The sequence below is a fragment of the Neodiprion fabricii genome, chromosome 6 (genome assembly GCF_021155785.1).
Source record: "Neodiprion fabricii isolate iyNeoFabr1 chromosome 6, iyNeoFabr1.1, whole genome shotgun sequence".
NCBI classification, from domain to species: Eukaryota; Metazoa; Arthropoda; class Insecta; order Hymenoptera; family Diprionidae; genus Neodiprion; species Neodiprion fabricii.
Genome location: NC_060244.1, coordinates 7683374 through 7698511, shown reverse-complemented (window position 1 = coordinate 7698511; position 15138 = coordinate 7683374). Strand labels below are relative to the sequence as shown.

General features: G+C 35.9%; 1 protein-coding gene across 7 annotated transcripts in view; it reads left to right on the top strand.

Moving 5' to 3' along the window:
- Positions 1 to 15138, top strand: part of LOC124185319 (la-related protein 1B) — a 41698-nt gene that overhangs the window by 16815 nt on the left and 9745 nt on the right. For 4 of the 7 annotated variants that reach the window (XM_046575967.1, XM_046575964.1, XM_046575969.1 and 1 more), the window contains 17 exons: positions 2040 to 2113; positions 2646 to 2699; positions 3231 to 3402; positions 3599 to 3703; positions 3802 to 3983; positions 4238 to 4362; positions 4587 to 4776; positions 5064 to 5561; positions 5889 to 6046; positions 6240 to 6474; positions 6546 to 6716; positions 6809 to 7077; positions 7194 to 7354; positions 7441 to 7695; positions 7805 to 7938; positions 13183 to 13640; positions 13780 to 13918. In XM_046575967.1, coding sequence (XP_046431923.1) covers positions 2040 to 2113; positions 2646 to 2699; positions 3231 to 3402; positions 3599 to 3703; positions 3802 to 3983; positions 4238 to 4362; positions 4587 to 4776; positions 5064 to 5561; positions 5889 to 6046; positions 6240 to 6474; positions 6546 to 6716; positions 6809 to 7077; positions 7194 to 7354; positions 7441 to 7695; positions 7805 to 7938; positions 13183 to 13640; positions 13780 to 13834 — 3296 coding nt within the window. In that variant the 3' untranslated portion in view covers positions 13835 to 13918. Of the gene's footprint in view, positions 1 to 2039; positions 2114 to 2645; positions 2700 to 3230; positions 3403 to 3598; positions 3704 to 3801; positions 3984 to 4237; positions 4363 to 4586; positions 4777 to 5063; positions 5562 to 5888; positions 6047 to 6239; positions 6475 to 6545; positions 6717 to 6808; positions 7078 to 7193; positions 7355 to 7440; positions 7696 to 7804; positions 7939 to 13182; positions 13641 to 13779; positions 14303 to 15138 lie in introns of those variants that run through there. The other 3 variants (XM_046575968.1, XM_046575966.1, XM_046575965.1) reach the window with 3 other exon arrangements.

Here is a 15138-nt window from a genome sequence, read left to right as displayed (position 1 = left end):
CTCCGGACTGCAGACTAAAAATATCGTCAACCAACGACGATATCGAAAATTATTATAACACTTCCCTGGGAATTAATTCGTATATACACTATACGTTACGTTGATTACATACCTCATATTTATTTACGAGGAATTTTTTTTAGTACAAATCCTCAATCAACAAATAATATATATATATATATATATATATATATATATGATATGTACACCTGATTTGATAAAATAGAAATTGATTGATAGGTTTAATTGTTTGACAATACAGGCTTGAATAATAAATAATCTTATTTACATGCACTTCTTACAGACAAGTTTCAAATTTTTTTTTTTTTCTTTTCATCTTTTCCAAGGTAACTCTTTACTGAATAAACAAGAGTTGATATATGTATCGAAATAATTCGTTAGGGCTTTGTATAAATTTAACGAATGTTAAAATTAAATTTATACAAATGGGTATATGGTCGGACATCACGATCCGAATAAACAGTCACTAGCTTTCGTCGCATCTTTGCTACATATTGTGTTACATTCGTTGCTGAGGGGAATTTTTATTTTTTTTTTATCTTTAACCATCGTACGATTACACACGTTCAGTATTCGCATTGCGAAATCTGTGCACGATAACAATTTGACGACGTTTGGCCAATGAATTTAATTGGATAAACATCCTTATTCAGTTCAATTCATGCATTGTGTATTTCTTTACATGCTCACGCTTACTTGGCAGAGTAAACTAATCAGGTTAAATCTCTCTGTGTGGTGATAATACCTGTTTTAATGCAAGACTAGTACAGTTCTAGGCATCGGGTATATGCTTTTTCATATTTCAAATGATTTACTTATTATAATCATTTTCAGATTCAATTATTACGGCTTTTGGTATTCTCGAAATGATTCGATAGTATGATGCCTAACGTTTGACGTTTTTCCAATTTCATATTTATCCAAATTTTTTTTCTATCTTTCAATCTTTCGAAGCAAATAATATTCTTCACCGATGTATTTGGCGCGAGGCCTGAAACAACTGGGAACGTTCGTATATTTTCGTATTTATAACAAAAATAAATATATAGCGTAATGCAACGTTAACGTAACGTAACAACGCGAAAAGATGCTGCGGCTGTTGCTTTTCGATCTTATTGTTCTCACTTGTGAAAATAATAATTATTTGCTCTGTGGGCAAGTATATATAACGTAGATACGCATTATTTAAGTAACGAAAATACTTTAAATGTGTGATAATACGTGTGTAATTGGAAATGAGGGGGTGTAATACGCGAAATTAAACTCATACTATCGGGAGATGAAATATCCGTACTCTGCGTTCTTTTTTTTTTTTTTTTTTAACTCTGTGCAACGCGATTGCCTCTTTTTCTGTTAAAAATATCCTATTTTTTTCTCTAGTAAGTAAAGTTACAAATGAGACGATAGTTTCTTACGGTTGGATAAGAAGAGCGTAGAATAATTTGAATCGCGTACGTTCGTATTCGTACAATAAGTAGATAGTCTGAGTTTGCTTTGCTGTCTCCGTTGAAAACTAATTATGTTCAATTAACTAGCGGTGAAGAAATATCCATGTTTGCGAAATATGAGAATTAATGCTTACTTTTCACCTATTCCAACTATTATATTATGTCGTAATTGACGAACTTGCGGCATATTTAGTATTCAACCGGAAATTCGGTGAAAAATTACTTAGCATTTCTTATTGACACTGTTGCTGATTGTACAGGTTGAATTGCGCACGTATAGTTATAAGAATGAGAATGAAAATTGAACAGACCGTTCAATTCTGCCATTGCATTTGATTTCATGCTATAATTTATTTGTACGAGTGTTACGCGATTATCTTCAAGGTTAAGCAATCGGAGTTGATAACGAGCGACTCTTTCTTAATCAATACATTATACACATAATGTCTATTCATGTTTTTTTTTAACTTATCGAATGTTTGTTGCAATATTTATTTTTATTACCAGTATTACGTTATTTATTGGTCATTAAGTATACTTGTTGTTACAAATGTTTATTCTTGTTTGCAGAAAATGGTTCTTCAACCGGTGTGCAGCCAACAATTGTCAAAGCGCCAAAAGACAGAAGAAAAATCAATCAAAAGGTAAGATTTTCATTAGAATCATTGATTATTCCAGTCTAATAGATTCCACAGGTCTTTGCAAAATTTTTGACTAAACTGGGAAATTTAAAATATAATATCTTGAGTTACTGTACCAGTTCTGTGTTCGATTGAGTGAATTTTCCCGATTGCTACTCTTTTGATAAATTGATCGGATCACGATCCTGGTTTCGCTACGTGATGATTTATTTTCAGATTTCACTCAACGCTTCAGAAACTATCTGCGGTGATAATCATTTTTAGTAAATCTATTTATAAACTACTCACCGTGTCCCAGAGTTTTTACTACTCATACTCGGTTTGGAAATTTCCATAATACCTTGGCAGTGTTTGTATAGTTACGTGTTTAATAAATTTGCCCGAGTATTGTTAGACTCAACATTTCTTTAACTCGTTTGTCATCGCAGCAAATCACCATTCCCGCTTCTATACCGTATTTGCTAACTTCTATGACTTATCACTGTTTAAATTATCTTTATGTTAGTATTAACGTATACGTTTTACAATATTTCAGGCCAGTGATTTTACCGATATTGGAGACTGGCCATCTCTCGGGGCTCAAGGAGAGGTGGGTTTCGTATTTTCCTGAATTTTACCTACCATTATTTAATTTAGAAAACAGACAGTAAAATTCAATCTCAACATGAGTATCAGTGTACCTATATCAAATCTGCAAAAGCTAGAGCGTACAGATTTCCATGAAAATCTGTAGGTGTAGAACTTTTGCCAGATTAATACCGAACACCTTTATCTAAAACATGTGCCGACGCTGTATTATAATTGTCTTGGTACCAAATGTGTTCTTACATGCTTCTAAAAATCCACTATGATTTCATTGTCTTGAATATTTCCCATGCCAGTTAGAAATGTATTACTATCGGCTTTCGTGCAAATTAAAGGAAAAAAAAAAACAAGAAAACTGTTGAATGATTAGCAAATCATAATTGTGAAAAGTTTATACCATAATTGAAATCACTCCATTCATTAATTTTGACATCTTATCGATAAGTCGATAAGCAGTACGTAATCTGTTATATCATTTGGTGATCATGATATCTTATTGATAATCAGCGGTACAGTTTATGCCATTTTGGTTTAGAAGAAGCCCACAATAGCAACCCAAAAACAAAACGGCGTCATCGAACCAAACCAAACAAAGGACAACTATGCTGGTCCAGCCAGCGAAGGCAAAGGCAAGGAAAACAAAGAACAAAATCACTTCCAAGATGATAGCGACGAACACACGGACGGCAGTGATAAAAAGAAAAAAGGTAACTCTACGTTTGAAGTTCCTCGGTGACTCGTGAAAGAGAAGAAAGAAAAAAAAGAAAGAGTGTTCAATTACGTTGATTGACTAAAATACAAATACGCTAGCATTTTTCTCTGGAGCTTGTGACACATTCCTACGCTCTTCACTGCTTATACAATCAACCAAGTTATTGAATAGTTCCTGATATCAAATTTCAGTCACAAAGCAGAAATGGGTTCCCCTAGACATAGATTTGGCAAAGAACAGAGGGAAGCGAGAAAGATCTCCGAAAACTCATGGACCGCGTGAGAGAAATGGAGAAGGTAAAAACTCTCGATTAATTGAGTCTTCCGTTCATTTTCGAAGAATTTTAGTATTCATCTCAACTTACCAAACCAAATTTCATTTTGCTAACTGTCAGAGGAGGAAAATTGGCGTGACAGAGATTACGACAGATCGAGGTATAGCTATAGAGGCGCACGAGGAGGCGGTAGTACTCGATACAGAGGGAGAGGTGGTAGAGGCACTCGTGGTACTAGCCGCGGTGGTTTTAAGCCTAGGCATGATCCTGAATATCCAGACTATCCTACGGACTACACGCAGGTATGTGACGTTTGTTATATGTTTAGGAGTCAATTTTTTGTTCCCTTCATTATTGAGATTAGACGATTAATTAATTTACAATTTTGCACTTGTAGTCGGAGTGAAACTCATCACAATTCTGCCACATCTAGCTGTTAATACGAATTAACAGATGTTATTAACTGTATATATTGAAATTTGGCATAAAACTTGGGAAAATTTAACTGAGTGGTATTAATTGAGCCTGATATGAAGTTAACAGAGTTGAATTGCAGGTGAATAAGTTTGGCGGATCTGATGCCTCATTTATGATGCCATATATGGGTACTTTCTACTTCAACAATTCGAGCTACATCAATTTGGATATGACAACGCTTAAAGATTACATTAAGAAACAAATGTAAGTTTGATTTAATAATGCAGGCATTAATATGATTTTTATTCAGTTCCTAGTTCATTACGTATATGATGATATTACATTATTTTGTCTTCTTTTCCCGACTTAGAAAAGAAATTCGACATGCTGATAAAACTATGTCTGAAGAATAATTTGGTTTTTTATACAGAATCAAGGATTTTTCTATAACCCAAATACTAAGGCAGTATGCATTTTCTATATTCCAGCGAGTACTACTTTAGCGAAGAAAATCTGATGAGGGATTTCTTTCTACGTCGTAAAATGGATGCTGAAGGTTTTCTTCCTATTACTCTTATAGCTTCGTTCCATCGAGTACAAGCGCTTACCACTGACGTAGCTTTGGTCGTCGAGGCTATTAAAGAGTCTGACAAACTTGAACTCGTTAATGGATTCCAGGTTAGAATGTTCGATATTTTGATTTTTTTTCACATCTGCAAGGCACATTATCATCGAATTATTCGGCTAGATTCTTGATACTAGTTTAATGACGATATTGTGCCAGATGAAAGTTGAAGGATTCGCTAACACCACAAGGACCAAAAATCCAATGAGTGGGGTTTGATAGTAGACCTTCGCACAACTGTTTACGGCTTCTCTCCTCATGCTATTCGATAATTTAATGCATTCTTAATCCACCCATTTATGGAATGTAGATTTATAAATTTTAAACTCTCGACTTTCAGGTTAGAACAAAGACTGAGCCTCTGAAATGGCCGATATTAGATGCAGCTGGAAATCCCGTTTATCCTCAGGCGCATCATCATCATCAGATTCCTTCGCAACTGTCGTCGTCGCCTTCACATCCCAGTTTCTTTCCCGTCGCCGAACCCTTGACTGCTATTCCTCCACCACCAATCCCTCTAAGCTTACGTGTACGCAATAATTCTAATTCTGTACATGGGAGACTTAGCGAATCAGATAGCGTATCTTCTTCAATAGGTGATAGTCTGAACCCTGACGTACCAGAGTTTGTGCCCGTTATAGTAAACAAGGGAATTGAGTCCTTTAATAATGACAAAGAAAATGTTCGATCCAAGAAAGAAGAAGAACGTCGAAAACAGAGCAGCTCCTTACCAGATACCGGTGTTAAACCTGTAAAAATATCATCCAATTCAGTGCGATCGTCAACCTTTCAAGTAAACGGAGATGATCAGCCGTCCATGGATGACGTTTGGAGAGAAGTAAGTATGTGACGCAGTTTTAGTCGTGAAGGAAATAATTTTATAGATTCCATCATAAGCTCAATTTGATAACTCGGATATTCATTTTGTGGTAGTCGGATGATTTGAATTGCGCAAGAGTATTTTGTGAGGATTCGCTAACACCACAAGGATTATCATCCGATGAGTGGGGTTTGATAGTAGACCTCTCTACACACGCTCTTAGCAGTGTATTAACAATCTAGTAACGATACTTACCAATAATGCTGCAGACACAGTATGATATTGGGCCTCGACCGATTTTGAAAAATTGTATGCATGGCTTATAACTTCGTTTGGATTGTGCAGGTGAGAAGAAGAGTGAAACAACCACCAAAAGATAAATCTGAAGACAGAGGAAAATTAGCAGATAACAAAGAAGAAGAACGTGAAGAACTAGACTTTCAGTTTGACGAAGAATTGGATACACCTCCACCAACAGGCCGACACAATGCATTTTCCGAATGGTAAGCACCTGCAATAAAATATATGACAATTATTCAAACACTCTAAAACATGATGATTTAATCAAATTTTGTCTTCTTTTCCCGACTTAGGAAAAATATGCTGATATATTTGCATCTGACAATGAGACTGAATTTTTTTTATGTAATCCTACCTCAAAACTTGCTAATAGTAAGGAATGTCTACACTTCACAGGTCTGAGGATGACGATGATTATGAGCTTTCGGATCGTGACATTAACAAACTTTTGATTGTAACACAGTCGAATCCCCAGGCAATCGCCATTACGACAAGAATTCCTAAACACGAAGGACATGATCGTACAGGTGATTGGATGACTCGTGTCAAGATGTCGCAAGATCTCGAGCAGGCTATTAACGACGGACTCTATTATTATGAAGAAGATTTATGGACTGAAGACAGACAAAGGGTAAACAACCTTTTGCATGTCTTATGGAAGTCTTAAGTCAGCAAATTTCAAGCAACTTGCCAATATTTTAGATTGGATCTGTATCTTCGACCGGAAGTTACAAAACTGTAAATTTGATTAGTCAAGAAGCTTTTGAAAAAATGGCACCTAAAGCCCCAAGAAAAACCAACCCTGAAGTTCCGCCGCCGCCACCTACCACCAGTGAAGATGAAATGGAAGTTGCTCACTCGTTGCCCACACAGGTATTTAATATCTGTCATTGATTAATTTTCGTTCGAAATTGCACTGATGCGGTTGCGAATACAGCGTTCAAATGGTTGCTTCCAATATTCAGGTTCCAAATACATCTGAAGGACGTGGCAAGCGTGAACGAGGCGGTGATAGAAGTCAAGGCAACGATGTACAAAGATCTGCTCAGACAAGCAGAGGCAGCAGAAGAGGTGGAGCATCTCGTTTCTTTGCCGTAGTGAAAGACGAGGCAGCTGTGGATCCTAGAACACCACGCAAACGTAAAACGCGTCACAGTAGTAATCCTCCCGTCGAGCATCACGTTGGTTGGATTATGGACGTCAGAGAACATCGTCCTAGAACTTATTCGACCGGGTAATTATATCAGGATATCATATATTTTCCAAAGTTCCCAAAACTTTACATTATAAATCAATAGGCGTATCTAACATCTTTCTTTTTTTTTTCTCTTTGAACCTTGTAATATTTAGAAGCAGCGCAGGCACAAGCCCAAGCGAAAGCTACTTGGCAAGCAGCTACGGCAGTGCACCGCAGTCTTTACCAACGTTCCAACATCCAAGTCATTCACTCCTCAAAGAAAATGGTTTCACTCAACAAGTTTATCACAAGTACCATTCTCGATGTTTGAAAGGTATGAAATTCTTGAGGCTGCATGAGTAGTAAATTAATTCTATCTTTTTCTGGCTGTTTACACATGTGCAACTTTTGTTTTCACAGAACGCAAAAGATTGGGAATTGGGCAGTCTCAGGAAATGAACACGCTATTCCGTTTCTGGTCATTCTTCCTCAGAGAGAACTTCAACCGCACCATGTACGAAGAATTTAAATCCTTGGCTTTAGAAGATGCTGCTGAAGGATACCGCTACGGTTTGGAATGTCTTTTCCGTTTTTACAGTTACGGTTTGGAAAGAAAGTTCAGGCCTCAACTTTACAAAGATTTTCAAACCGAGACGATACGAGATTACGAAATTGGTGAGTCCGTATTTGAGGACGAATTTGATAAATGATTATAGTATAGATCTTATATATTTACGTATACGATTTTTATTTGTTAATTTATTATTCATTTTTCATTTTTTAGGCCAATTATATGGATTAGAAAAGTTTTGGGCATTCATGAAATATTATAAGCATGCTGAAAAACTCTACGTTGAATCCAAACTACAGGAGTATGTTTCAAAGTTCAAAAGTATTGAGGATTTCAGAGTAGTTGAGGTGAGTCAAATTTTTATTGATCCGCCTGTATAATATATTCTTGATGAAATCTAGCATTGGGGGATACCCCAATGTTGTTGAAGTATGTATTCGAACCTCTTTCACGTTTGATATTGCGGTTGACACGTTTGTTTTGATTTTTATTGTGTATGCGAGAAAGAGGTAAATAAAGACGACTACACTTTGTTACGGTTCAGGACCGACTACCTTTATTGCCTGCCTTCTCACATTCTATACTATCGTTATAGATACACACATTCGTACACATTCGTACATCACATATCTTACACCCTTCCCCGTTTTATTCAGTTATCAAAGTTGATAGACATTATCTCCTCCTTCCTTAAATTTTATTATACAGTTTCTTGGAGGTGATTTACTAACAATTTTGGCTTCCGACATTTTCGGGTGATGTTTTCGAAAATCCTTTGCCATTATTACGTCGCCTTCAAAGTTTTCCTTTCTACTACCTTTGAAGTGCTTTTTTTGCATATATTGCTTTGATTCAACGTGATATCTCGTTTCTGGCCGTAATAATAACAAAGGAGTTTTCAGTTCTCTTTTAAACAACAAGTTGGCCGGAGTTTCATTCGTTGTTGCATGTTTTGTTGTTCTGCATGAGAACAAAAACATTTGTATAGCAGTTCTCACATCTACTTTCGAGCTTTGTACAATCGCTTTGAGTTTACGCTTAAATGTTTTTACAAGATTTTCCGCAGCTCCATTTGTCGCTGGGTGTTTCGGCGCTGAAAAATCTTGTTTTATTCCTAATTGCTTGAGAAACTTTTTGTATTCGCCGCTCGTAAACTGCGTTCCTGAATCAGTTACAATATGGTTCGGTAGCCCATGCGTTGTAAACATTTCTCGGAATTTTTCTATCGTTGCTTCTGCTGATATATTTTTCATAATGAAAATTTCAGGCCACTTAGAATAGGCATCGATGACTAAAAGGTAAGTTTGCCCCAAATATGGCCCCGCAAAGTCTGCATGAAGTCTTTGCCAAGGTTGGCTTGGCCATGGCCATGGAGTTAATTCCATTCTAATTGGATTGTCTTCAGATTCAACACACCATTTGCAATATTTAGATTTATCTTCTAAATTTTTATCTATATTAGGCCACCAAACCACCGACCTTGCCAAACTCTTCATTTTAACTATCCCAAAGTGACTTTCGTGCAATTTTTCGATTACCTTTTCTCTTAATTTAGGTGGGACGATAACTCTCTGTCCCCACATTAAGCATTCTTTTTCGACGTGAATTTCGTCTTTACGCAGTGCATATGGTTGCAACTCATTAGGCCAACTTTTAAGACTACAGTCAGGCCATCCTTCTATTACCATCCGCTTCACGATGGATAGAGTCTCGTTTTTAGCAGTTTCGCGTGCTACTGCTTTGAAATTTAAACATGTTATGTTTGTTGAATATACATAGTGTAAATACGTAAATCGGCCTTCAGTTTCTAAAACATCATTATTTTCTACATAATTTATCGGTAATCTTGATAAAGTATCAGCCACAATATTATCTCTTGTACTAATGTACTCTATTTCATAATCAAATGCCGATAGAAAGTAACTCCAATTTTGCAATCTACTCGTAGCCATTTTTGGTATACCCTTTTCAGGAGAAAAGATCCTAGACAACGGTTTATTATCCGTTTTTAAAAGAAATTTACGTCCGAATAAATAATCATAAAACTTAGTTACTCCAAATATTATCGCAGCTGCTTCTTTATCAATTTGCGAGTAATTTTCTTGCGCGGCTGTCAACCTCGTTGATGCAAACGCTATTGGTCTATCGCCGTCTTCATAAGACTGGCTGATATACGCACCCAGCCCTTTTGGGGACGCATCACATGTTAATTTTAATGGTAAAGATGGATTGTAGTTTACAAGCACACTTTTTAATTCTATTTTCGCTCTTTTAAACGCTTCTTTGCAATTTTGATCCCACTCAAAAATTCTCGAATTACTGCAATTATATAATGGTGCTAGAATTTTAGCACGATCTTTAAATAACCTGCCATAATAATTGATTTTACCTAATAATAACTGTAATTCTTTGTGATTTTCCGGTTCTATGCGTACAAACTCTAGTAGTGTGACCTTTATCACCGCACGTATGGCATACTACATTTTCCCTATACATACAATCCTTCACGAAGTGTCTTGAATCCCCGCAACGCTAACAAGCAGAGCCTCCCGGTATTTGTTGTGCTCGCGCCGTTCCTCGAGCCCGGCCGAATGTTCTTCCCCTTCTAGTCCATGTTCGTTGTCCCTGTCTACGATCTCCCTCATGTTGCTTTCGCCAAAACTTTCCACGACTTAGCATGTGTACCTCTTGAATTTCCGCATTTGTTTCTTGCAATTTTTCTGCGCCTTTACTAGCTGCCTCTGATGCCATAGCTTTTTTTAATGCTGTTTCCAGATCGGGTTTCTCTAGTTTTAATAATTCCGCCGTTATTGTTTTACTTTTTAAGCCACAAATCATTTGATCGAGTACTTGCTCGTCTTCGTTCGTAAATTTACATTTGTCTATCATAACTCATATTCATATCTATATATGTACAAGGTGTGATGCTGGCGGTTTCAAATAATCTTTGACCTTTGTTACAGTGAAACCTGGTTAATTGAGATTTCAAGGGACCATAGATTTTACACCATTTGAAGAGGTTTTCATTTATCAAGTTTTCCAATTAGACAGGTTTAAAATACTAGTTATCTCATTTACAGAGGCCCCCGCTTATAGAGGTCGAAATTTACAGTTATTCCAAATATAAAGGTGGAAATATTAATTGTAAATAAGTATGAGTATTTTTAATGTTTTGAGTTATATAATTAAATAGATTTTTTATATGAATAATAAATGAAACTAAGTGTAAGAATTTATTTATTCATTATAAAAAATAAATATATGTAGTACAGTACAGTAAAGTTTATGACTTAAAGTAATCGGTTATATTGGTTTGTATTTGATGGCTAGTTGCTAAAACCTGTTTCTCGATGGCATAAATTTGATCAAAAATTCTTTGATCGTCAATATTTGACATCTCAAAATACTTATGCAAAGTCTAAAGCTTCCATTGCCTCACGCTTTGAAATGTTCACTGAAGTTTCTTCATAAACTTCTTCTATTTCTGCTTCAGTCTTCAAAGAAGAATACGTAGAAACGATTTCGTCATCAGTAAGATCTTCTGAAATTATTACATCATCGTCCATAGAAACGAAATCCTGAAAACTCGGCTGCTGGTCATTTTCGTTGTTCCTACAGGTGAAAATTAGTTTGTTCCATTCTGGAAATCTTGCAATGGTCTCTACCTCTTCTTGTAGGTTCTCAGGTTCAGATACATTCGTCACTTTGAATCCAGCTTTTTTGTAACCATTACTTATTGTGGTTTTGCTAACTGAAAACCAAGCTTTTCTTGCAAATCTCATGGCCTGAAGTATGTTGATTTCAGGGCTTTTATCATCTTCTATAGACTTTAGAACATATTGCACAACGTCCTTTCTGTAGTACACTTTGAAGTTGCTGATAATACCCTGATCCATGGGCTGCAATTTACTTGTTGTATTAGCGGGTAAATACAATAATTTAACGTACTCCAATTTTGGCATATTGTTGTGAGCTGTGCTATTGTCGACAAACATCACTATCTTTCGTTTTTGGGCCCTCATATCGGCGTTCACTTTTTTTAACCAATCTACAAATAAATCTTAAGTCATCCAGGCCTTTTTATTATTTTGATAATTAACAGGCAACGTCTTGATACCCTTGAAGCATCTTGGGCTCTTAGATTTTCCAATTAAGAGAAGTGGCAGTATTTCATTTCCGGACATATTGCACACACAAGTACAGTAACCCGATCTTTACTCGATTTGCCACCATGGCAAGGCTGACCTTTGAACGTAAACGTTTTATCCGGTAGACACTTGTAGAATAAGCCTGCTTCATCGGCGTTGAATACGTCATCGAGAGTATAATCGTGTAATAAAACTGGAAGGTTTTTAATCCACTCACTACATTCATTGTTGTCCACAGAATTGCTCTCACCACAAATATTTTTAAATGCTATATCGTTGCTTTTCTTAAACCCCTCTAACCATCCATTACTGCCAGAAAAATTGATATGGAGCTTACTTGCAAATTCTTCAGCTTTTTCTTTAATCATTGGTCTGCTTATTGGAATGTTATTATTCCGTACCTGCTTCATCCACGTCGAAAGACATTTTTCGAGTTCAGGATGCTCTGCTGATCTTATTCGTTTAAGCTTCCCTTTTCCATCAATATACTGAGACCGAATATTCTCGTTGTTTTTAATAATTCTACACAAGGTCGATTTTGGTACATTATACTCCGCACACAGTTTATCACGCGACTTTCCACAATCATAGTCTGATAGAAGCTTTAATTTTTCAGATACTGTTAATGTGTTATGCTTACGTTTGGACATTTTGTACACTTTTATTCTTATGTTTGCACGTCAAAACTTGAGATAGTACTGACAAAAGAGCATGTACGTGCGAACGATGCGAAAGAAATTCAAATGTTTGTAAACAGTTTAATTGTTCATTTATACTATCTGGATCAACTATTTCGAACGTTTTTTTATCCACTATATCTGCTATCCGTATTAATTTTTGCTGGCCACACTCAGTCTTTTCTTTCACAAATTCTCGAAATTTTCTTCGTAACTCATTAATATTATCGTCTTCACCATCAATATTATTTAATTCACACAACTTTTGCAATTGGACTTTTGTTAAATTCTGGATCCATGCAGTCCCTTTTATTTCAATCAGCATTCCAACACTTTAATTTGGTTTTATTTCGTCATATGCCGACGAAGTTTCTAGAACAATGCTTTTGTCCTTGTCGCCAGTTATTGTGTATGCGAGGAAGAGGTAAATAAAGACGACTACACTCTGTTACGGTTCAGGACCGACTACCTTTATTGCCTGCCTTCTCACATTATATACTATCGTTATAGATACACACATTCGTACACATTCGTACATCACATATCTTACAATTTTCATCGCTTCCAATCTACTGTATAATGATATGTATGTCTTTGTAGGTTTTCAGTTTATTTGCCACGGTTTCGGTGCTTAATTTATTCAAAATCAACATGTATTTCAAGACATCAAAAACGTTCAGATTTCTATTGGCACCCGATAGAAACATGCGTTCAACAATCTTGGTTGGTATAAAAGAGTAACTTGAAACTGTCTGATAATTTACAGCCGCAAATAAACGAGATGCTCCAAGGATTTAGTGGGAATCTACGAAGCCAAGCTATGAAAAGGAGAAACAGAAGCGTGTCTGAAAGCGCTGGTGGCGGAGAAGCATCCCCTACTAGTCGAGTACGACGTTTATCCGGTGGTTCGAGTACTGTGACACTTTCTACCAATTCTAGTAATACTAACAATCACAAACGGTCAGATTCCGTAAATCTGTCGCAGTATCGAAATAGGGCAGAATCTTTTGGTTCGGGTAGATTGGGTCGTACCAAAAGACGAAACGATTCTGCATCTAACAGTCAACGTGATCTCACCAAGCAGCAACAACCCAGGAGTCGACACAATTCTGGCTCTTTTACTAGACCCCAAGAAGTAGCTAAAGTTCAGTCAAGATTATCCGTTAAATCTGAGCAACCTAAGCCCAGTGTTTCTAAACCTGAGACAGCATCAGTCAGTCAAAAATAAATAAATTATCAAGGGGCCGGAGAACGGCAGAAGGAGAAAATTAGATACTAGGGACTGAGGAACTTTTATTCTCCAAACAATTACATAGTAATTTTATTGTCTTTTGTTTGCAGAATAAAACGTAGTCAGTCAAAAATTAATAAATTATCAAGGGGCCGGAGAACGGCAGAAGGAGAAAATTAGATACTAGGGCCTGAGAAACTTTTATTGTCCAAACAATTACATAGTAATTTTATTGTCTTTTGTTTGCAGAATAAAACGTTTTACAACAAAACCCATATTATACCAGTTTGAATCGGAATTACAATTGGCAAAAATTGACGGTGATTATTGTATAACTCGTTTACGTACGTAGTAGGGAGTATTCTGAGGTACTTTATCTGATAAAGTTTATCTCGATTTGAAAATCGTTGTTTAGGTAGGTATGACTTATACTGCATAACATACCCTATTATTTTTATTTATCATTTTGTCGAAAAGGTAAAAAATGGTTTATAATTTTTATCAATAACGTGAGATAAACAGTCCATTGATATTTATACATTTTATGTTTTGATCCAGATATTCTGCCTTTAAACTTTTTAATACAATTATTAACAATTTTGGGCAACAATAATAATGTTATTACGAAAAATAATAGATATTTAAGGGGGAAATACAAAAGAAAAATAAAAAAACTCAAAGTACAGTGCTATGAATAATTATAGATCTAATTCAATAGACGTTTTACGTAAATCAATTCTACAGACGAATGAATGGGTAAATATAATTGAAACTAAAAATAATGTATAAATGCATCACGCGCACTGATGTTAAAGGAGCGGAACGAGAATATTATTATTTTTCGGGCTTCCGATATTGCCTGCAACCGTATTTGCTGGCAAAAATAACTTTATTTTTTGTTACTGACGCTGTCTAGTGCCACGTGTTCGGCGTGTGCTGTATAATAGAGAACTTTGCACATACTTAAGTATTTAATACATCTGCACTATAACATATTGCAATCTTTGAAATCCATGCTTAATTATCGTTTTGCAACGATTTGAGTCGATGATAATTGTAACTTAGTCAATCCTGTCTTGTTTTTAGAATCCCGTACGAGAAAGCTACGATCGTACTGTTGGAACAAAAACAGTTACTTTATACAAACTTTGTCTCTTAACCCAGCTGTGTTCCATATAATATATTACTCCATAAATCAGTATGATCCGGTGTAAATTTCATAATATTATGGTAGGCACATCCGAAAGAATTTTAACATTGAATTGTGTAAAATAGAAATGCAGGAATTAGGAAAAAACCACCACGAGACAACAAATTAAGTTAATTCTGAGTCGTCTCAAATTGTTAGTTTATGATTACCCACTCGTATAAAAATTATTGACATCCCCGAGATCAAGGAAAAATTTTTTTTTAAATTTCCGTCAGACAGTTTCGGAATACTGTAATGATGACTGCTGGTTTTGAAAAATTTCCTCCAAGACCGTCGTAAAT